Here is a 22,828-nt window from a genome sequence, read left to right on the forward strand (position 1 = left end):
GTTATAGCGCACACACACAACCTTAAAGAGCGGAGCGCGTTTTTTACGACGACAGGTCGTGAACCATGAATCCTAGGATTTGCCGTCCGGGCATACTATCACTGCTGGGCCACGTCCGGCCTTCTGAAGGATCCGAATAATTAGACTCAAAGCTATACAAACCTTTTTTTCAATTTTGGAAAAAAAAAAAGGATTTCAATTGAATTCTGATTTATGAATGCCATGTTTTTGGTTTGAATTTCGCGCAAGGCTACACGAGGGCTATCTGCGCTAGCTATTCCTAATTTAGCAGTGAAAGACTAGAGGGAAGGGAGCTAGTCATCATCACCCACCGCCAACGCTTGGGCTACTCTTTTACCAACGAATAGTGGGATTGACCGTCACATTATTACGCCCTCACGGCTGAAAGTACGAGCATGTTTGGTGGTACGGAGATTCGAACCGCCGACCCTCAGATTGCGAGTCAAGCTCTTTAACTACTTGGCCATGCTGCACTTGAAAAGGCCATCTTCTTGTAAAAATTGTATTTTTTGATTAAACTAGCACGTTCATTGTAAGCTCTTTGATGAAAATATCTTATTTTATTCGCAAGGTTAATTAGCATATTTGATATATTTTACATCTAAAAAACGAAGATTATCTCTCATGTCTCCAACACAAAGTCCCAAATATCTAAAAGTGCAATGGAAAAACTCTTTAACAGGAACTTCTAACATTCTACAAGTAATAAAAAACGTTTTATCAATTATCATGCTGGCAAAGGTCGATTCACTATTAGGTAGTTTTGCCACTACATTCCCTTAAGAATGATAACTTTTTACTAAGAAATCCTTTTGTCCTATATTAAGAAGAAACATAATAACATATGGAAAGCACATCTTGTGCTCTGCACGACACTGCCAACAAGACCTTTCTCCTAATATTAGGTCTCATCGGGTCGTCTTAAAGTACAATGCACAAAAGTCTCAGTCGAAAAACTTCTTAATATGTATATATGCCCCCCCAGTGGAACAGCGGTATGTCCGCGGACTTACAACGCTAGAAACCGGGTTTCGATACTCGTGGTGGGCAGAGCACAGATAGTCCATTGTGTAGCTTTGTGCTTAATTACAAACAAACAACTTTCAAGAAACTAAGAAAACAGCAAAATATTGAGAAATTATGCCAACACAAAATTTCAACATGAAAATAATATCAAGATAAAATATTTGTCCAATGGAATAAATAACTGCGATAATTATAAATGAGAGTAAAAGGACCTCATGTACTTAAATCTCAAAAGTCTATTAATGTTGAGAAAATCACATCATTTCAAAATGCCAAGAGTCTAAAATATTGAAACGATACCTCGAGTAGGAAATTGAAGGAAACTAATATATATATATATAACACCAAACTATTGACATTTTAAAGAATTATTCAGTAATCACTATATTAGAAACTTTCAACAAGTAAAAATGTGAACAATTCAAAGAATATCAAAATGTTACAAAACATTCCTTCAAAATAAAATATAAAGAATCTCGAGATGAGAAAAATGATACCAGCAGTATAAAATTTTAATGAACGGAACTAGGGAAGAAACCATTCAAAAATAACACATTCTAAGATGCTAAAAATGTGGAGGAAAACCTCTAATAAAATATTTCAAGAAGAAATAAAAATTTTGAATTCTAGAGCGTGCGTAAAATTAACTTCAAAAGAAAATGCTGAATATGTAAGTTTTGATGAATAGATTCGTACCAGAATTCATATTGCACGTGTTTTACACAACAGTTAGTGGTGTCTAACTTTCGATCAAATACATATAAAGTTTAGTATAACATATTATAAGTTCATAGGTTAACAAAGAATTAAAAACGAAACTTTAAAGTGTTTCTGTTATCCTAATTATTATTATTAACGAGAAACTTCAATAGCGTGATCACGCCAGAGCATTTTTATTGTTTCTGAAGAACGAATTTTTATAGAATTGTGTTGACAAGACAATGAGTACACCAGCCAACAACTTGGCTTGACAGTGCTCTTATTAGCTCGTTTGACAAGATGTGCTTTTTAAAAATTTGAGATTTGATTTAAATCTGATTTGGAATAAAAGTCTATTGGTCATGACCAACATCTCTGCTTGTATATCTTTTAACTTTCTGGATTTTTACATTAATATTTATAAATCAAATATTTAAATATCCTATTCAGTCTCTTGGTTTCATGCTGTTAGTAGTATTGTATCAAACACGTGGCGTTTTTAGGGACAGTTTCGATGATTCTGATTATTTGCTAGTAGAAATGAAATTATTTTTACTGAAAGAATAAATGTACAACGTGATGTCTATTTATGCAACTACTCAACACATTCTACCTATTTTCTAATGCAATACATAATTCAATACAATTTAATATATTCTAGCCATTTGCTAATAACTACGTTATTCATTACCACTCAACACATCCTATCCATTTCTTAATGCACTACATAATTAAATACCATTCAATATATTCTAGCTATTTGCTAATACATTACATAATTTATTACCACTCAACTCATTCTATATGTTTCATAATATCTAACTGATACTAGAAACGGTTGGTACTTGATGAAACCCCCATAATTACAAAATTTAGGAAAACAAGACAATTGTACGTTTCACAAATACATCATTTATTACGACCATAGTTTCCTGTACCTGATGATTCCTTGACTGGCAAAAGCAAAATCGAAATAAGTGAAACGTACAATTGTCCTGTTTTTTCTTAATTCTATATTTGCTAATACGTTATATAATTCATTATCAATCAAAATATACCAGCTATTTGCTGATACATTAAATAATTCATAAACAAATTGAGATTTACGTAAAAACTTAAAGTAAGACTCATGTTAAAACACACGGTGACTTTATGTTTTGATTGATTAGTATTGTTGCGTATCTGCTCGTTTGTTAATTTCCGGTATAAATTACTTCCGAGGAACTTCAGCGATACAAGTCCTTTCTTAATTAAAACTAGTTTATTCTTTCTCGATACAACTTTGTAACACACAGAATTTCCACAGTCACTTTAAACTTAACAACCTTTATAACACACGCTATAAATCACAGCGATTCACAAACTTTACTTTCGGTGCCTACTGTTCGCTTGACTCAGTTATTTATCTCTCTTCAATCAATCTATCTATCTATTCAATCGCGCTAGTTTTTTTTCTCGCCAGGCTTATATACTAAAAAAGGGAGCGTCTCGAACTAACTAGAGTTGCCAGGAAAATTCATGATCCTTCGAGAAACTCCATCGCGCATGCTCCCAGCGTCGCGTGACTTCCGCTGTCGTAACAGTATTCTTATTGTACTAATAAATAATACTGATATATACTAAACTACACAGTCATATCAGAGTGGTGTATAATTAGAGATAACTCTTGTCCATAGTGAAGTCATAATCAGTCAAAACGTCAAAAATTTGTCTCAAAACCACTGAAATAAATAGCTTTCGATTTCATCTTCTTTTCGTTTTTTTCCACTTTTACTTAAACCGCTAAAGATCTACATAGTTTAAAGTAGAACATGTTGTCGCCATGGTAACTAACAACACGTCACTGTCCACTCAACCTATCAGAAGTGTACTCGGGATGACATTTCAAAAAGACATTTATCACTGGACCATTGAAAGAGACAGATGGAAAGGCCAATGGCAACGAAATATTTTTTTAAATAATTAGGTTTTACGGCATTTTACAAACACAATTGAAAAATTTATTGAAAGGCGTCATGAAACTATTTGTTTTGTTTTTACCCTATCTTATGAATTCGAAGAAAAGATTTGTTCTTAAGACTTCTAAACAATTCCATTAGTAATAAAGAAATGACTATCTGAAGTTCTGAAACCTATGAAATGAAAACTAATTTACTTCAAGATAAACAAATATAAGATTAAATAATTATCTTTGTTCGTCTTTTGGCTGTCATTTTAATTTACGTCTGGGTTTTCAAGAAATAGAAAACCTTTTTAGAAAAAGACTGATTGCTTTAATCCAGTGATCATGGATGAATAAACCAATCAGATCAAGAATGTATCGCTCTGTCCAAGGCAATTAAGTCGTGCACGAGTAATTTAACATGTTTCAATGATTAATTGACTCCGAAGATCAGTCTTCTGAATTATTTGAAAACCGGAAAATTATAAAAACAACTATAATTTAATATGTATTTTATACATTTATAATGTGAAAATAAACAATTCATTCCAGAGCAATAGGAGATATTTATCTACCTCCAGCTGCTAAAACACGACAGTAGACTCTCTTGGGTATATTTATAATACTTCGAAACTTCCATCTTTTGATGCAGCACCAGTCTGAGTATTTAAGTTATCTAGTTTCAATATAATTAACGATCTTTTTCACACATATTGGATGTTATATACCAGAAGGAAATCAGTCACCTCGATAACAACAAGTAGTTCAGTTTCAAAAGCCCCCTCCCCCCGGGCCCGGCATGGCCAGGTGGATAAGGCGCTCGACTCGCAATCTGAGGGTCCCCGTCCCACCAAACATGCTCGCCCTTTCAGCCGTGGGGGCGTTATAATGTGTCGGTCAATCCCACTATTCGTTGGTAAAAGAGTAGCCCAAGAGTTGGCGGTGGGTGGTGATGACTAGCTGTCTTCCCTCTAGTCTTACACTGCTAAATTAGGGATGGCTAGCGCAGATAGCCCTCGTGTAGCTTTGCGCGAAATTCAAAAACAAACAAACAAACAAAAGCCCCCTAGTGGCAGAGCGGTATGCCTGCGGACTTACAACGCTAGACACCGGGTTTCGATACCCGTGGTGGGCAGAACACAGCTAGCCCTTTGTGTAGCTTTGTGCTTAACTACAAACAAGCAAATAGCTTCAAAAAAATCAAACAAAAACATTCTTTCTTATTTACAAATTTACATCAAATTACAAACAAACTGACATCAATTTTTTGGGGGTAGGGAATGTAGCTCAATTTAACGCCGAGTTAAACAGCCTCTTTAGCGAATTAGGGAATCGTATATATATATATTTTACTTCACTGCTCATTTAAACCTCGAGAATAGTTTAAACCTACTCTTTGGTGTTTACCGAAATTGGAATTCGAATTTTTATATAGAAACTAAATGTAATGTACGGTTATTATTCTTTTTTTTAGGCCTAATTCTTTGAAGCCTAACTTCTATATTATCCTACATTTTTTGTCGTTTTATGGAAATTATATTACGCATTTCTCACCTATACTGAAAAAAATATAATACTTTATTTGTCAATTGATCTTTCTTTTTGTTTTTGAAAATCATTTGATACTTTTTTTCAGAACTTGATTCCGTGAACTCCATCACAAAGCTTGATGCAGTTTGAGAAGATTCGCTCACTGTGGCAGCGAGTTCTTTTTGTTATCTTTACGTCGTCGAGAAAAATTGACTGAAATACCTCTATGCTACTTGAATCTTTTTATTTTGACATTAAATATATGCAATACATAAGTTTTCATTTCATTCCCAACACCAGACTAATTTCTCTCTCTCTCTCTCGCTCTATATTTCGTGACACAAACATTTGTGCAGCAACAATGAGAAAATTAAACAAAAGACAAAATACTGCTTATGGCAAAGTACACTTTATAATCAGTTTTTAAAATAACGTTTCTGCTGTTATCAACATAACATTCTAGTTTTACATTTCTAACGTGTGATACATGCTTTTCATTATCTCGTATGCCCACCCTTTTCGTTGTAAAATCCTAACGTTATATGAGTGCTATTTCAATACGTGTTTAACACTTCCATAAAAATACAACATTCTACGTCATGACATTATGAAGTGTCGCTATCAAGCGGTAACAAGGAGAAACTACAATTCTTTGAATTTGCTTGATCTCTTAAAGAATTTTAGTTGCAATCATGTTTCAAACTCTATATAGATAATATATTATGATTAAGCAAACGTTAATTCGGTGTCTTTTCTATGCTTTGTAGTGTTATGTAGTGTAACTGTAAAAAAGTTAAATAAGTGATTTAATAAACGTATTAGTACTTGAAAAGATATAAAATCTGGTTAAGCTTTGTTATGTCTTTTAGGCTCAGAATCGTTGCCATCAAAGAAGACATTGCACTTTGTCATGATTAATAGCTTATATGATCACTTTAGTCTTATTATTAAGTAGGATCCAGTAAAACTAGTTATCCACGTGGGGACCATTGAAATAGCTAGATGACTGAAATCCTAATGGATCAATCCTTTTAACAAGTTCCCTATATACATTTCCTTTCAGTACTTTCCTGCAGACATCACATTAGCAGGATATCAGGTAATTATCATTTAGTAATAAACTTTAATTAATTAATAACTTGACTTAGGTGATCGTATATGCTACTAACTATGACAACGATTGATTTCCGATGGCCACAACGTTGTCGTAAATACTTAAGGTATTGCGCATATTTAATACTAAAAAAACTACAACGTCACATGAAACGACAAGACACATTCGTATGCTAGTTAGGGACATTTAAAAACATACCATAACAATGCAAATGGGCCATAACACTAATTCGTATAAAGCTTTGACCTGTGTTAATTGTAGATGTTTTACGTAAAAAGCTTTTTCTGAGCTAAAAGTATCCAATGATTGCACTGAAATTATCTGTGTTTAGGCTTACATCTGTTGTTTAAAATGTTTAACGATGTTATCGATTTTCGCTAAACCACAGCTCTACTTTGTTTTAGTTTATTGTCTTTTACGGTTCAGTTTTTCCTAGATAGAAATGAATTACGTATTTTTTTGTTTTAAATTATGCAAATAAAATGGAGACATTCTCAATAACTTCGTTGTCGTCTTCAGTTTTTTCCATGCAAGTCATCCATCTAGTACGTTTTAACTATTATCGATCTGTCTTTCAAACAATCTTTAAAAAACTAACATCAAATATCTAACAAAATATATTAGTGAAAAATTTCACTTTAATCTTAGATTTTTCCCCTCAGTCAGAGTTGACATATATTAATGAATAGCTACTGTTCCATTAATATTATATCTATATCCATGATATGATCGATTTAACAACAATGTATACATACACATCTCTTCTTGATAGATTGCAGTAACGATACGTACAACTATGGTTTGACCTCCAGTAATTAACATTACTTACAACATTAAACACGAAATATACACATTGTCAACACGGTCTTATATTTATCACAACGGAACTTCTTTAATTACTCTACAAAGAAGTACTAAAACTCAGACACTGTTTAAACTTTGTCAACATTTGTTTAAAACCTGAGCCTTCAAACAGATGTTTCAGGAATAATCGTCGTTTTTTTCTTTCATTTTGACTTTTTTTCTCGACTTGTTGTTTAAAACTTCATTACCATTAGCGTCTAAAGACTGATATTTCTTTTATATCTTTTATACTTGATAATTAATGTATTAACAAGATATATATTATGTATAATTACTTTGTTTCTTTTACATGTAGGACATTCAGCATATTAAACATTTAAATACAGACCTTGTTTTAATGAAATCTTATTTTAAGACAGTTACACCCAATTGTACAACCAAACAGCATTTCAAAACGAAATGTTGACTTCTAGAAAACCACTTAATTTTGAAGAGGTTCTTCAAGAATAATGTACACTACAAATTACAGTCCATCAATATTTAAAAAACATCTATCTGTATGACAAATGTTTGACGACAGAAACACCTAAGTCCAGAGACTGGTACATTAATGAAATATTTCTCTTTCCATGCTAAATTCCGTTTTTTGGATTGACTGGTGATAACCCAGCTCTAGGTATTACATCCACAAGTTTCTAATCTAATTCCAGGTCAACTAGTTGTAAGTCAACTTTCACAAGACTTTCAGTCTGTGCCATTGGGATATGGCGGATCTAGCTTTAGCCAGCATGTCACACCAGTGTTTGGACTCGGTGGGTCCACTCCGAGAGGATAAGATCACCTTCCCAATGAGTTCATTCCGTCCAATGGTGTCGAAGTCCATGACAGCAACAGACAAGTAAGTTTCCCGAATGTGTTCCCAGGGAACGACGAACTGAAAGGTTTCATTAAAAATTGGGTTTAGTGTTCGGTTGTGGACTTGCGTCTTCTTTTTTTCCACTCGTTTGTCACCTCGATGTAGCCACACTTTGACATAGGGATCTGAAACATTTCAAGGAAAGAAATTAACCACAAGTATTAACGTCCATCTTATTCCTCAGAATAAAAAAACCAAAAACACATCTATAGAGTAAGAGAATTCTTTCTGAGCTAATTACTTCAGTCCTTACAACGGTTTACATCTGTACGGACATATAAATCTTTCTGTTTATCATACCTGATGAGCCATTGATGTCCTTCGCTTTCAAGTTTCTTGCTTTGATGAGGGAAATTGACAGTTCACTTGTTCGGGGAATATAGATTAAAGTCACCAAAATTTCTCCTAGCTGAAATATGAAATATTATTTATCAGTATAAAACACAAATATGAAACACCATATATCACTATAACAAATATGGTTTTATAATTTATCTATATAAATCATGAGCATTATTACATCACTCAATGGTATAACACACATATATTATTTACCAGTGTAACAATCATAACTGTGTCGTTTATAAACTTATTGCATTAGAAGATAAATTGAATAGCTTAATACTGCATCATACAAAATGAATGAATATAGTTTATAAGAATAATTATTATTTTTAAAGCTATTAACATCTAGTCAGGTTGTTTATCAGTAAAACGTAATTGATTAATTATTATTTTTAAAGCTGTTAACACCTTGTGCAACCGAATCTCTCACGATGCTTAATGAAGAAACAAGAGTTTTGAGGTTTTTTAATGAATTCATAAATAAATCAAATTAATGGTGTATAGTTTCGAAGTTGCTGGAGTAACACGATCTCTTTCGGGGCTACAAGAGGGATAAAGTATTGACAAAAACTGTAAGCGTTTTGGAAAATTCGCTTTTAATGGTAGTATACCGATTTAGAAGAAATACCCCCCCGTTGTCCTTTCTTTTATGTTTCGAGCTATTCTCTTTAACCCTGAACGAAATAGAAAGAAGGTGAATTTTTAATTTCTAATAGGTGTTACGTTTCTTATTAACGTTTAAAGTAAGCGACAGCAAGAAAACTCCAATTTTATTTCTGAATCTACAGAAACGTGAAACGAATGACAGTATACTCTTCTAATAAGCCAACTTGACGAGCACGGTAACAAGAAACAACTCAGCAGCAGTAGTTAATATTGTCAAAGTTTCGCCATTAACTCTCCTTACTTCACACATCTCATGTTGTCCAACACGTTAATTCGAACATTTAACATTTTTGTACAATGTTCATTTGAACTTAACTAGTGACGAAAAAATAAAAACATTCATAGTCATCAGTACGATTGTCGTTTATTTTTATTGTAAGTTTGTTTCTTTAATTTCGCTTAAAGATACACGATATTTATCTGTTCTATCCGTCCTTAATTTTGAAGTGATAGACTAGAGGGAAGGCAGCTAGTCGATACCACTCACCGCCATCTCTCCAAGATACCCTCTTTTTTTTTTGTTAGGTAAAGCACTTCAGTATAACGTGAATGAATAATTGAACTTATGCTCTGTTTTAAAATATTGCATATCGACTGAATCACTTAACAGTCTTAGCAACTTATCACAAAATTTACTATAGGTAGAGAAGAAAGTGAATGTAAGATAAAATTGACGTTACTTTGTTTTATAAACGATAATTAAACTTAGGTTTAATTAAGTCATTCAGAATTGTGTGTCAGTTTTATTTCCTTTCAACTTGTACGAGACAACATAAGTTACTATACATAAAGCAAATACAGCAAAATATGACTGTGAGTACTTCATGACACTAATGGAAAAGTGTTCTTTGGTAGAAAGCTATATTAAACATAAAAACAGAGGCTGATCTGTTTTAGAATATCTCAAAACAGGTGCTCTGTGTTACGATACTTGATCATACAGCAACGCGAACTCATGTTAATATACTAACTATATTATTTATAACAACAGGTTATTCTATGTAAGGATATTATATTTTTATAACAAGGTGTCTATGTTAAGATACTATATTATTTATAACAACAGGTTATTCTATGTAAGGATACTATATTTTTATAACAAGGTGTCTATGTTAAGATACTATATTATTTATAACAACAGGTTATTCCATGTAAGAATACTCTTTTATATATTTTATATATATAACAACAGGTTATTATATGTAAGGACACTCTTTTATATATAACGATAGGTTATTCTATGTAAGAACACTCTTTTATTTATAACGACAGGTGTTTATGTTAAGATAATATATTATATATAACAACAGGTTATTCCATGTAAGGATACTATATTATAAATCAGTGCTTCCCAAACTTAACACCTACAATCTGACATTTTGTCAGATTTTTGTTTACAAATACAGTTGTGTCGCGGAATTTTTGCAATTATTGAATAACTTTTATTTAGTAATGGGAATTTATTATCAAATTAATAGATTATTAAAATTTCAAACCTGATTTATTTTCTTCTCGATACACAGTATAACAGTAATTTCCCCCTTTTTAGTCAGGGGGTACTAAACCTGCCATATGGACTTATTTACGTGTGCCGCAAAAATTTTGGAAGCACTGTTATAAATAATAACAGATATATATGTTAAGTTTGTTTGTTTGTTTGGAATTAAGCACAAAGCTACACAATGGACTATATGTGATCTGCCCACCACGGGTATCGAAACCCGGTTTCTAGCGTTGTAAATCCGCAGACATACCGCTGTGCCACTGGGGGCACATATGTTAAGATACTGTATTATAAAAAATAACATGTTATTCGATGCTAGGATGCTATAGTATATATACATGTATATATATATATATCAACAGGTAACGTACGATAGAGTAAATAGCAACATGCTCTTACAAGTTAAAATACTATACGGTATATATATATATATGTGTGTGAACAAGTATCTATGGTAAGATTATATTATAAATAAAAACAGGTTTTTGCTTGTTAAAACAATATGTATATAACAACAGGCGTCTATGTTAATTAATGAACTATATTATAAATGTTTTAAAGTAGCATGTTTAGCCAGTCTGTAACCAGTCCAATTATCAAGTACGAATAATGTGTTCGGTAAGAAAGAAGTGTTACAAGCAATGTTAATTAAGATATTTATAATCAGCTGCTCCCCATGGTGGACATTAAATGCTAATTGTCAGACAACGTTACTTACTTTACGAGGATATCTTATATTGAGAGGACTGAATCGACTTCGAATTAGGTTTCTAAGAACTAGATGTATCCTTGGTGAACGTTATTTGCTATTCTCTAGAGAGGTTTACTCGGTTAACTGGGCTTCTTGTAGTTAAAAAAACAAAACAGAAAATATGTCTGTAAACAGTGCATTGCATTCCAAGTCGCTAGATGGCGCCACATGCATAAAAAAACGGGAGAATGGATATGGGAAAAAGTAAAAACTCCACAGTTCAGAAATGTGAAGAGCATTTCACTGAAGAATCATATAAAAAACCTAGATTTAATTCAGACAGTTTGTTACTTAAGACAAGATTAATTTGGAATTATTTTAGTTGATTCTTGTAAACTGATTCTCGACCAATTCTTATAATTAGCATTCGAACAGTCGGTAGTCGATGTGTAGATCTGTGTTCCTAAAGATGAAGAACAAAACATTTCTTGATACTTCCCGAGAACAAGCTTGCTAAAAACAAAGGAACGCCATTAATTTCAAGGTATCTAAACAAACTGTTACAAAGTTAGTTTAGGGCTGAGCTGTTGCTTAATGAAGTCAAAATATGCACTTTTATTAAGAAAGAAAGTTATACTTTTGTAGCTCACTGTTTAGAATACCCATTTCACTAATGTGAGCTTCGAGAAGATACATTTGACTGACCTTGATATAGCGGAGTAAAAACGTTATACAATTATTATTAATACTAAACGTGTTTGCATTGTCTACTTTATCAAGGTCGAATAGACATCATGAACAAAATAGCTCAGAGCAATTAATGTGCAGAACATTTTTAGTAGATATAAGAACCCCTACATTGTATGAGTTAATATAGAAGATGATTATATGTGGTATTACTTGGAGGAGTCTTTAGACCGAAATGATTTAATACTTTATTATGCATGCGTAAGATGTCATGGGTAATTTGATTAAAACCCCAAAGGCATTAATCTAACTTTACCCATGTTACGTGTATTCTTTGTGATGTTTATAGTTTAGAAAGGAACAGTAACATATGATCACATGAACACACTTAAATACTGTATTAGAAAGAATAATGTTGAAACATTCTCATTAGGATAGCTGTTTTTGTTGTTGTTTTTACTTGTAGGACTAGTTAGTAATTGTTGTATGCTAGTTGCTGTGAATTGTTTTACCCTGAAGCCAAAACGTTGATTAAATAAACCGTTTCTTTCTACATCTTAATTCATCTTTACATAAAATAACTAACGCTATTTTCAATTATTTTCTTTCGCCGTATACATAATAACGTGGTAGTATTTAGAATACATCTCAGCCTAGCTGCACACGAATTGTTTTGGCTCTGCGTGTATGGTGTTTGTAGATGTCTTTTATTCACACGGCGATTCTTTGTTTATTATGAATTTCAAGAATATGCAGCACTGATACTACTAGTTTATTATTGTAAATTATTCAACCGACAAGCTGTTTGTAAAATTAAGAAATATTATTATTGTAAATTATTCAACCGACAAACTGTTTGTAAAATTAAGAAATGTATGAGAAGTTCTATACATCATTTGAAGTACCACTTGTCACTGAGTTATATAATTTTTGGGGAATTTCATCCTTCGTCAGTAAGTCGAATCATTGATTGGTTGAGCTTCACATTTATTCTTTAATAAGTTAAGCTCTGATGACCTTATTATGCTTACCTTTAAAAAGTTTCTTCAATAATGGGCGCCCGTATTCATACTGGAAAATTTACTGAATTTTCTACAAATCTACGTTTTAAACCGCTTGCCCACTTTTTATATCCTCGGAAGTAATTTTTGCGTATTCTTTTACAAACTCAGTTATTGTTTCTCAACATTTAAACGCCAATGGAAGTTAAAGTAAGAAAGTTATCATAAAATAGATTATATTAGTGATCGCGTCAAGATTCGAAGCCGAACAGACTGCTATGAGAACGTTACTACCAAACATGCAAGGCGTATAGTACGGTATATATGATAACATTTTCAACGTACATTATTATACTAATAATAGGTCATTAAGTACAAATTTCGTTCCGTTTAGTTAAATACCTTCTCCCTGCTTTAAGATCAATTGCAGTTTAAATTATAACCTATGATACGACTTAGATATTTCATTGTTTCCTATCTAACCTATGATACGACTTAGATCTTTCATTGTTTCCTATCTAACCTATGATACGACTTAGGTCTTTCATTGTTTCCTATCTAACCTATGATACGACTTAGATCTTTCATTGTTTCCTATCTAACCTATGATACGACATAGGTCTTTCATTGTTTCCTATCAAAATACTCAACTCGCTAATATAAATATTCAAATACGCTAGAAAAAGCACTGAAAAATAAATATGCCAATTCACACCTACAAAACGTTCCTAAGATTCTTGCTTTATTTATATTGGCTGAGATTAACATTTCACTATTTCCAGGCAATTGAATCACAAGTTTTTGGTTGAAAATATCAAAACGTTACGATTTTGAACTTCACGATGAACAAAATACAAAGCATTTGTTAGGTCTTTTCGCTGCAAGGTTCAACGATAAGTTTACGAACTTACAACGCTAAAATTCGGGGTTTGATTCCCCGCGGTGGACAGAGTGAAGATAACCCACTGTGTAGTTTTGCGTGAAAAAATAACAACGACAATGGTTCTTTTGTAACAAAAAACCAAGAAGGAAATTGTTTCTGTAGATATATTGATAAAATAGCTAAACTTTATAAAAATATTTATAAACTATTACATTGGACGTCACGATTGGCAAACATACAATGAAAAAAGCAACAACATATCTGCTTAGTTGTTTCTCTGTACTAAGTATTATGAACGACAAGAAGGTCATTTAAAACTGAACTTTGTTATCAAATGCTTTCGTTTTCTTAAAAAAGAAGAAAAGAAAAAAGAATGGCACATTTTTTTTTTCTAAATAAATGTCAAATGAAGGTCAATAATATAAATTTTCAATAAATAGTGCGCCGGGCGTGGTCTAGAAATTAGGATCAAAAACATTTTCCAGACTTTGAGCTCATGGGTGCGCTATAAGATTGACTGTTAAATTCCGGTCAGCCAAGAGTAGACCTGATTAGTGGTAGTTGATGTTGATAGCTGTATTCCCTTCAGTACATCAATTCAAAGTTAGTGACATCCAATGTAATGGTTTATAAAGTTTTGAACCAAATAAACACCGAGTAGTAAACCATTTTCACTATGTAGTAAAGCTCTCTGGCGTAAATTTCCTTGGAAATTTAAAACTAACCAAACTAAATTGTAGTTTTTCATTCAATAAGCAATTCAATGAGACATTTCAGTCTTTTTGTTTAACCTAGAAAGTTTTTGTTTTGTTTTTTAAACAAGATTTGGGTTTGAATTTCGAGCAAAACTATATCTGCGCCAGCCGACCCTAATTTAGCAGTGAAAGATTAGACGGAAGGCAGATAGTCATCACCACCCACCGCCAACTCTTGGGCTACTCTTTTACCAACGAATAGTGGGATTGATCGTCACATTATAACGCCCGCACAGCTGAAAGGGCGAGCATGTTTCGAACCAGCGACCCTCGGTTTGCAAGTCAAGCACCCCAACCACCTACCCATGCCGGGCCTTCGAATCAGGAATCAAGTTAAACAAAAACGCAAGATAAACAGATAATTGTTTGAGAAAATTGTTCAGTAAGGAACTAGAGTTGTATACTCGCCATCTTCACACAATAACTTATAAATATGACTTATTTCTACAGTACCAAGTTTTAAAGTTTTAGCTACATTATAGATGTATTAGGCTTACCAAACTGTCGTCATTATAAGTAAATCTGATTTGTTCCCGTCTTACCCTATTATCATCTCTTACTGCTCAAGCAACTTATACACAATATACATCATAATAAGAAACTGAACGTTATAGTAAAAACATATGCAACGAGATCGCGAAGTATATTGTTTGAAGAGTTAGCTTTATACCAATCATCCCGTTATTAATTTTAAAACAAAAAATATGTTTATGCTTTAAATTTTAAGAAATATTCAGCGTATGTGCTTATTACTATTATTGGTAATCACTAAAACACAGTTTTGAAGGAGATTATTGACTAATTGAAATATATTCCAATCGTACATTTAACTTAAAGTGCCATCAAATTGTTTTTGACATTCTCTTCACTACTTTATATTTCCGACTTACAGTGGTGAAATTTTTTAAAAGTAAATCATGATGAAAAATAGTTAGAAACTTAAAAAAAAAGTATAGAATGTTGATCAGTAATTGGAACAGAGTTAAACATCTTTTGGTGACTTGATGGAGACAAAAGTAAAATAGATTTACAACAGTCTTGTCTGCGTACATGCCTGATAATGAGAATATTGTGGGTTTAAATCCTGGTAGTGGTATTTTTTCTTTTGCAATTTAATGTAGTTTTATTCTCACATATTCACTTAATTCATTCCAAATTAGGACTTTTATCATTCTAATCACAACCTGTTCTCAGGACTGTCTATTGAGTTATGAAGTTCTCGTTTCTAGATATTGGTGGACAGTCCCTGTCGTTTTCCGGTCGAAATAATCTTTATTTAAGGTTTGTAATGACTAAAGACTCAAGATAAGTATATAATGTTTTTAGTATTATATACAAAATTAATTAGTAACGTTTCTTACATTTTGCCACGAAGTATCAATTTTTAGTTATATATTCCATGTTACAGCCTCAAGCTTCAACACTGATTCGACGGCACTAAGCCTTTGGTTTTATTATAAAACACTACTTTCATTAGCGACTTAACTTAATTGACACAGTATTTGTAAAAACAACCACGGACGGTGTAAGATTAGTGTTTTTACACAAAAATATTGTATTTCGGGTTTCCAGCCAGAAAAAATAAAGAAATTCCAGCTTAAGTGTTATGCCTTAAAACTTAACATTCTTCATAAACATAAAACACTTTTTTATTATACTTCGTGTATATGGTTTTCACCCATCTTTCATTTCAAAAATCTTATAAAAGTTTCAACGTGTAACGTTTAAATTTCGATATTTTACAACACAAACCGTCTCGCACTCAGGTGTTTCACTAATTTTTTTTATACGTAGCTATCCATGGTGATAAAAACCAAACTCTTATTTAAACCACTCTATCATTAGATACATATACACCCACGACCATAAAACGGCTTACAAAAGAGACACTTAACCAAGAAGACAGGACAGTCACAATATTTAGCATCTTTTTTTTATTTGTTTTAGATCAACCTCTCCCCCACTCAATTGCCACATGGCAATCTTACAACGTTGCGCTTAGCAACTAAGAAACTGAAACGAATTGTAATTTTTTGGGCCTCTTAATCCAGATTTCAAGATAGTAACTATGGCGTCTTCGAGTATTTTTGATTCTTTCGTCTTTTACACTTTTGTTTTTTTCTCTATAGAATAAGATTACGTTTTTTATTAGAGTTCATAATGTCATGCACGTATGGATTTTTACGTGCATGTCACACCACACGGGTTTCATACCGTTTTTATTTTTATTTTTTTGTGTGGATTTATTTTTAATTACTGCTCACCTTTGAATCTTCTGCAGGTGTGATGGATTTCCAGAATGTCGGCTTCTGGGTAAGGTCAACTTGACTTAATGGCAAGTATACATCTCCAATAGGATCGTCACGGGTGAAGCGATCATAGTCAAAAACGTGAAGATAGAGAATGGATTTTTGGAGCTTATAAAGCGGAAAACCTAGAGAACATCAAGACACAAAATAAGTTAGTTTCACTACGTTTTAAAATATTAGAAACTTAGTTTAGAACCAATGAACGTAAACAAAATAGGGATATGGGTTTGTATAAATACAATTGAATACATATATATTGAAGTATAAATTAATCTAAATGTACTTAAAGATGTTGAAACTGTTTTGTTTGTTCGTAATTAAACACAAGGCTACACAATGGGCTATCTGTGTTCTGCCCACCACGGGTATCGAAACCCGGATTCCAGCGTTGTAAGTTCGCAGACATACCGCTGTGCCACTGGGGGGGGGGGCATTGGGACTATAAAATGTTCTCAGTACATCAACATAAAAATCTTAACATTTGTACTGAGGGCGTAGGTAATGAGAGGTAAGGAATACGCGAAGTGTTTGTTTGTGGGGTAAGCTTTGTAGTAACTATCCCACCATGAAAGTTAACAAAAAGAATGTATATTTATAAGAAATATTTACTGAAAGTGTTTCTTGTTGTCGTCAGCGATTACTGCATTCCCTGCGATACTCAGCGAAAAGTCCCCCGGTGGGACAGCGGTAAGTCTTCGGATTTACAATGCTGAATTTAGGGGTTTGATTCCCCTCGGTGGACCCAGGAGATAGCCCGATGTGGCTTTGCTCTACAAAAACACATACACACTCAGCGAAAAGGTACAAAAATACTAAATGTCTATATATATATTTGTTAATTATTGGTATTAGTATCGCACTTCTAGATTTTGTAAGATAGCCCATTGTGTAGCTTTGTGCTTAACTTCAAACAAACAAATAATCTTGTAAACATACTATGCAGAATTAAAACTGACTTTCTGAATTTTGTCAGTAAAGAAAATAAAAACATTGTAGAACAAAATGAAAAAGATTTCTTTATTTACTTAGAACACAAATCAAAACTAGCAATATAAAAAATGGAACTCCAGAGACACCGTCAGTGAGAAAGTATAAAAATACCAAACAAATACAAGGTCAAGATTTAAGTGCACATAGAATATGCCTCGAGGGGCGAAAGTGTGCAAGTATGAACATTTTTGAAAATTGCGGTGAACTAACAATTCACTTCTTAAAGGTAACGGCCAAAGAAAACGCGGTATTTTCTCATGATGTGCTAAGCTTTGTTTCATTTAAATAGCTTGTCGTCCTCCACTAGTAAATACTATATTTGTTTTCAGTGTATAACATAAGAAGGCATAACAGTTTGTTTCAGAATTTCATGCACAGCTAAACACATATAACCGTCCTTAATTTTTAACTGCATGATAGTCTACAAGCAAGGTGGCAATTGAACAAACACACACGGGCAACTCTTAGTTCGCATTGTCTGATCAAATAATGACAGTTACTCTTATAAAGCACCCACGAATACAAAGTGAGTTGTACGAGCCATGAATCCTCGGACTTACAGTTGGGGTACATTAACTACTGGACCACTCCTAATTCCACAAACGAATTATTTCGACCATTTACTTGCTCAGTTCATACTGCTCAGGCTGAGTGCGACCCAGTAGTTAGCGTGGCGGAGTGTGGATCTGAGAAGGTTTCATTGTTCCTGTCGCAGTTACGGACAAAAAAATAAAATAAGACAAAATAAATCGCGCTATGCCCCTTGGGGCCATGTTGCATTATAAGTGCTACGATCAAGTCCCACTATTCGGTCTGCCAAGAGTTGTCAGTGGGTGAAGTTGGCTAGCTGCTTGATCCCTCTAGTCTTATCACTTCAAAACTAGGAAAGGCTAACGCAGGCAGCCCTCGTGCAGCGTTGCGCGAAATAAAACAAACAAACAAATTTTTCCGTTCCTCTTTTTGTATGTATTTTTTCTGAGCTGGTGTGACCTAATTGTTAGTGTGCTAGAAGTGGAAGTCCATTGAATCATAGGTCACGTCCCCATGACCTCAAAACGAACTTCATGCTTTGGGGTCGTGGGTGCGCTAAAAGAATGACGGTCAAGACCCACTATTTGTCTTAGGGTGACCATAAATGTGTGTATGTATGTTTGTAGATAAGCACAAAGATATACATTGGGCTATCTGTGCTCTGGCCACCATGGGTATCGAAACTCGGTTTCTATCGTTGTAAGTCCACAAACAAATAAACACTCTATTTGTATGCATATTTTTAAGAATTATATTATCTTGCCTTGACTTATTTCAATATGAAATTAGAGATAACATAACTATATTCAAAAATGGTTTAAAACATGTTATTGTTTGTTTCTTTTGAGTTAATCTAATCAAATACTTGGACCTGACTGTCACTCCTATAGTTCACCTGCGGCTACGAAGTGCAAAACATGATTTTGTAGCAATGAGACGTAAACCGTCGACCCTAAGATTCTTAGTCTGACAGTAGGCCACGACCGGATGTATAACAATATGAATCGTTCAATTTTCTTCACAATATTACAAAGAAGAGTCACATAAGTGACTGCCGTGAAGCAGATAGTATCAACTAATACATAAGAATAAAATGTTCGGTTCAGATATTTTAAACGCACATTTCTTCCTGTAGCTCAGCAGTAAGCATGCTGACTTATGTCGTTTTAAATCTGGGTTGGATCGCCAACGATAGACACAGCGCGTATGGTCGTTTAGTTCTGCGCTAAAACAAATAAATGTAGAGAATCTTAAACTCACAGGAAACAAGAATAAAAACAAAGTTGAAACATATTCCAGAAAATACGTTCCTTGTCTATGAACCTGAATTTATATCCAAATTATTCTCGTGTTATATTATTTATTACTCAAACCCTATAGATCAGCGGTAAGTTTAACGGACTTACAATGCTAAAATCCAGGGTTCGATTCCCCATGGTTGAAAGATCGCAGATAGACTATGATATATCTTTGGGCTAAAACAAACACTGTAGGTGCAACTTTTCTGTACTGGGACATAGTGTTTCACGTGATTATATTAATTGTTGGAAAAAATGAAATTGTAATTTAGTTTCTCCAGATTTGGAGTTGGTGTTAACTGTAATGGTATTTAAAACTTAAAATATACTATTATTAATTTTTATGACGGATTTCTTTGCTTTTTTTTAGAGCAAAGCTACATGAGGCTATCTGCCGTGTCCACTGTGGGAAATCAAACCCCGGATTTTAGTTTATGTACGTCCGTAGACTTACTGCTGTCACACGGGGAACCAAAACATTTAAATTTTCATCATTTGTCGTTCAAACGAAACTATGTCTGATGTTTGGTCTTGTTTCTCGCCTTTAATTTATTCTTTCAATCAAAATTCCTTTGTTTTCGCAATCTTTTGAGTTGGTGTAAACGCTTTTTCAAGTATAAAACACGTTTATTTAGCGTCAAAATCAAGGACAAGACGGCGACAAAGATTCGAAACTGCGGCTGTAAGTGGTCGGCTGAAGTATGTACTTAACCTTTAAAAAAAAGAAAAAAAAAGAGGAAGGTATAAGTTAACACCAAATTTTCTTAAAAAACAAAGAAAAAAAAGAGGAAGGTATAAGTTAACACCAAGATTTCACATGTTCAGTTTACTTACCCTCAAAGTAAAGAGTTTCATTCCATCGAGGATTTAAAGTTCTGTGTTTGACTTTCGTCTCCAACTTGTTTTTCTTGTCTGGGAGTAGAAACACTTTCACATAGGGGTCGCTGGTTCCTATGATGTGAAATGTTTAAGATTTATTTGGAAATTATTTCAAAATCTGACTGATACATATAAAACTTTGTGTAAAAAAACAACCTCCGTGGGTCAGTGAAGGTGATTTTAACTGATCCATTTTTACTCATATTTTATTATGGTTTAATCATAAGTCTAAACTATGAGAAAGAAAATTTGGTCAGATCTATAAACACCTTATAAACAATAAGTCAAGCTATTAAGGTGTGTGCTCAGTTTAAATCATCTAATAACATATTGATGTTACTTCACTTCTAACCTTATTAATATTTTAGTTACCGTATTGTTAACCTGCATTAATTTTAGCTTAACCAGCGAATGACCAGACCTTTAACGTTTTTCATTGATAACCATATATTTTTTAACATTTATATTAGACTACATAAGTATTAGATAGGTTCGTTCTTTCTGAAAAAAAAAAAAGAGCGGGAAGTGAGTAATAGTATCCACAGTGATTAACAGAGGGAAGTACACTCATTATGGAGTACTTCTTCATTGTGTCCATTACATTAGTAGCTAAACAAGTGGTTCGTGTAACGCGCAACATGTATCTATATAAATATAATAGTACTATCTGTTTTATTTCCATATAACTACTTCGCAGGGTGTGAATGGATCTTCACCAAATTTGGTTTGAAGGTTTTTTGCGTCCACGGGGAGACACAAACAAATGTTCAATTTTCGCGTTTTGCGTTTTTTACCACTACTTCGTCTCTATAGATGAATGGATGTTCACCAAATTTGGCATGAAGGTTTTTTTGGGTCCATGGAGAAGCACAAAGAAATTATCAGTTTAACATTTTGCGGTTTTTTATGGGCGTTTTTGCGTTTTATTACCACTACTTCGCCCCTTTTGATGGAAATTCACCAAATTTGGCATAGAGATTCGTTGGGTCCATGCGGAGATACATGAAATTTACGGTTTTATATTTTCTATGTTTTGCCGTTTTTGTGGGCATTTTTGCGTTTATTACAATTACATATAAGGAAAGCAACTTTTCATGTCCTAAAATAACCTTTCATTAATCATGAATTTACATATTTCCGTCCACGGGACGGATACTCCAGCTAATTGTTAATATAATATTTATTTTAATTAGCCTACAGGGGAATAAGTTGGGTCACCATAACAATAGGCTGATACTAAACCGATTACGTTAACAATTATCTGTCTAATCAATTATTAGCCTACCATCACGATAAACAGTATTTAATTCCTTAAAAGTCTACCTCATAATATCACCAGTTATCAAAATATATTAATGCGTTTAAAGTATTGTAAATAATTATGAAACTGTGAGGGAAAAATGGCAAATATTACGGGAATACTTCCTTTTTTTATCGCGTGAAATTGAACTGAACCAGAGTACCGTAAAGTGTTGATAGTTTATACTATGACTGGTTGTAATCAAGCCAATCGGAAAGTCCTACACTAGTATAAAGCCTATTAAAGTATAAGCAATCTACTGTGCTCAGTAGTAGTAGTGTGAATCCAATATTTGTTCGCAGCACTGAAATACCGCATTACAAGCGTGTGGAAATCAACATTTTAGCTGGTCCGTGTTTCAGTAGGAGCCGTATGCAATTCTTTCAATAAGATACAAGAAACTGACACTGTTTCAAGAAGAAGTGATCAAGGTAACTCTTTACCGTCAAGATACTGTTTCATCAAATTTACCGTATGGTTGGGATCGTTGTCTTACTTGCCGATAAATTTCCCCTCAATGAGTCGTGTTCCTGTTAGAATGGTATGACGGATCAGAATCTGTTGTATGTGTCAGCAGTCAGGATGCTATAACTTTTGTGTAAGTATTCAATTCCACTGGCTGGCAGCCCACACTTGTACTGATCCCCAGCATGCTTCTCTTCAGGTGTTATAAGTTAATCGTGATACCGTTCTTCCCTCTGCCATCGAACATACTATCACTGATTGTTGGCAAAGAGTTCAAACTTAAATTTATTTCTAATGATCACCTTGCTCCAGCTTTGCTCGTCCTGTTGTTTGAAGTCTGATCAATTTTGTAAATATCACCGTCACTGTTGATGGTCATCCAGCCTCAACTTTGTATTGATCACCACCATATTTCACGGTAGATGTTGTAAATTGACTATAATTTAATGACTTTCTGTTTCATTGATGGAAC

General features: G+C 33.4%; 1 protein-coding gene across 2 annotated transcripts in view; it reads right to left on the bottom strand.

Moving 5' to 3' along the window:
• Positions 1–6,731: 6,731 nt before the first annotated feature.
• The window catches only part of LOC106476102 (synaptotagmin-7-like), an 83,056-nt gene continuing 66,959 nt past the window's right edge, over positions 6,732–22,828 (bottom strand). For both annotated transcript variants that reach the window (XM_022381146.1, XM_022381151.1), the window contains exons 5-8: positions 20,547–20,663; positions 16,849–17,018; positions 8,353–8,461; positions 6,732–8,177 (exon numbers count right to left, since the gene is read on the bottom strand). In XM_022381146.1, coding sequence (XP_022236854.1) covers positions 7,870–8,177; positions 8,353–8,461; positions 16,849–17,018; positions 20,547–20,663 — 704 coding nt within the window. In that variant the 3' untranslated portion in view covers positions 6,732–7,869. The remainder of the gene's footprint in view (positions 8,178–8,352; positions 8,462–16,848; positions 17,019–20,546; positions 20,664–22,828) is intronic.

Source organism: Limulus polyphemus, unplaced genomic scaffold (assembly GCF_000517525.1).
Source record: "Limulus polyphemus unplaced genomic scaffold, Limulus_polyphemus-2.1.2 Scaffold152, whole genome shotgun sequence".
NCBI classification, from domain to species: Eukaryota; Metazoa; Arthropoda; class Merostomata; order Xiphosura; family Limulidae; genus Limulus; species Limulus polyphemus.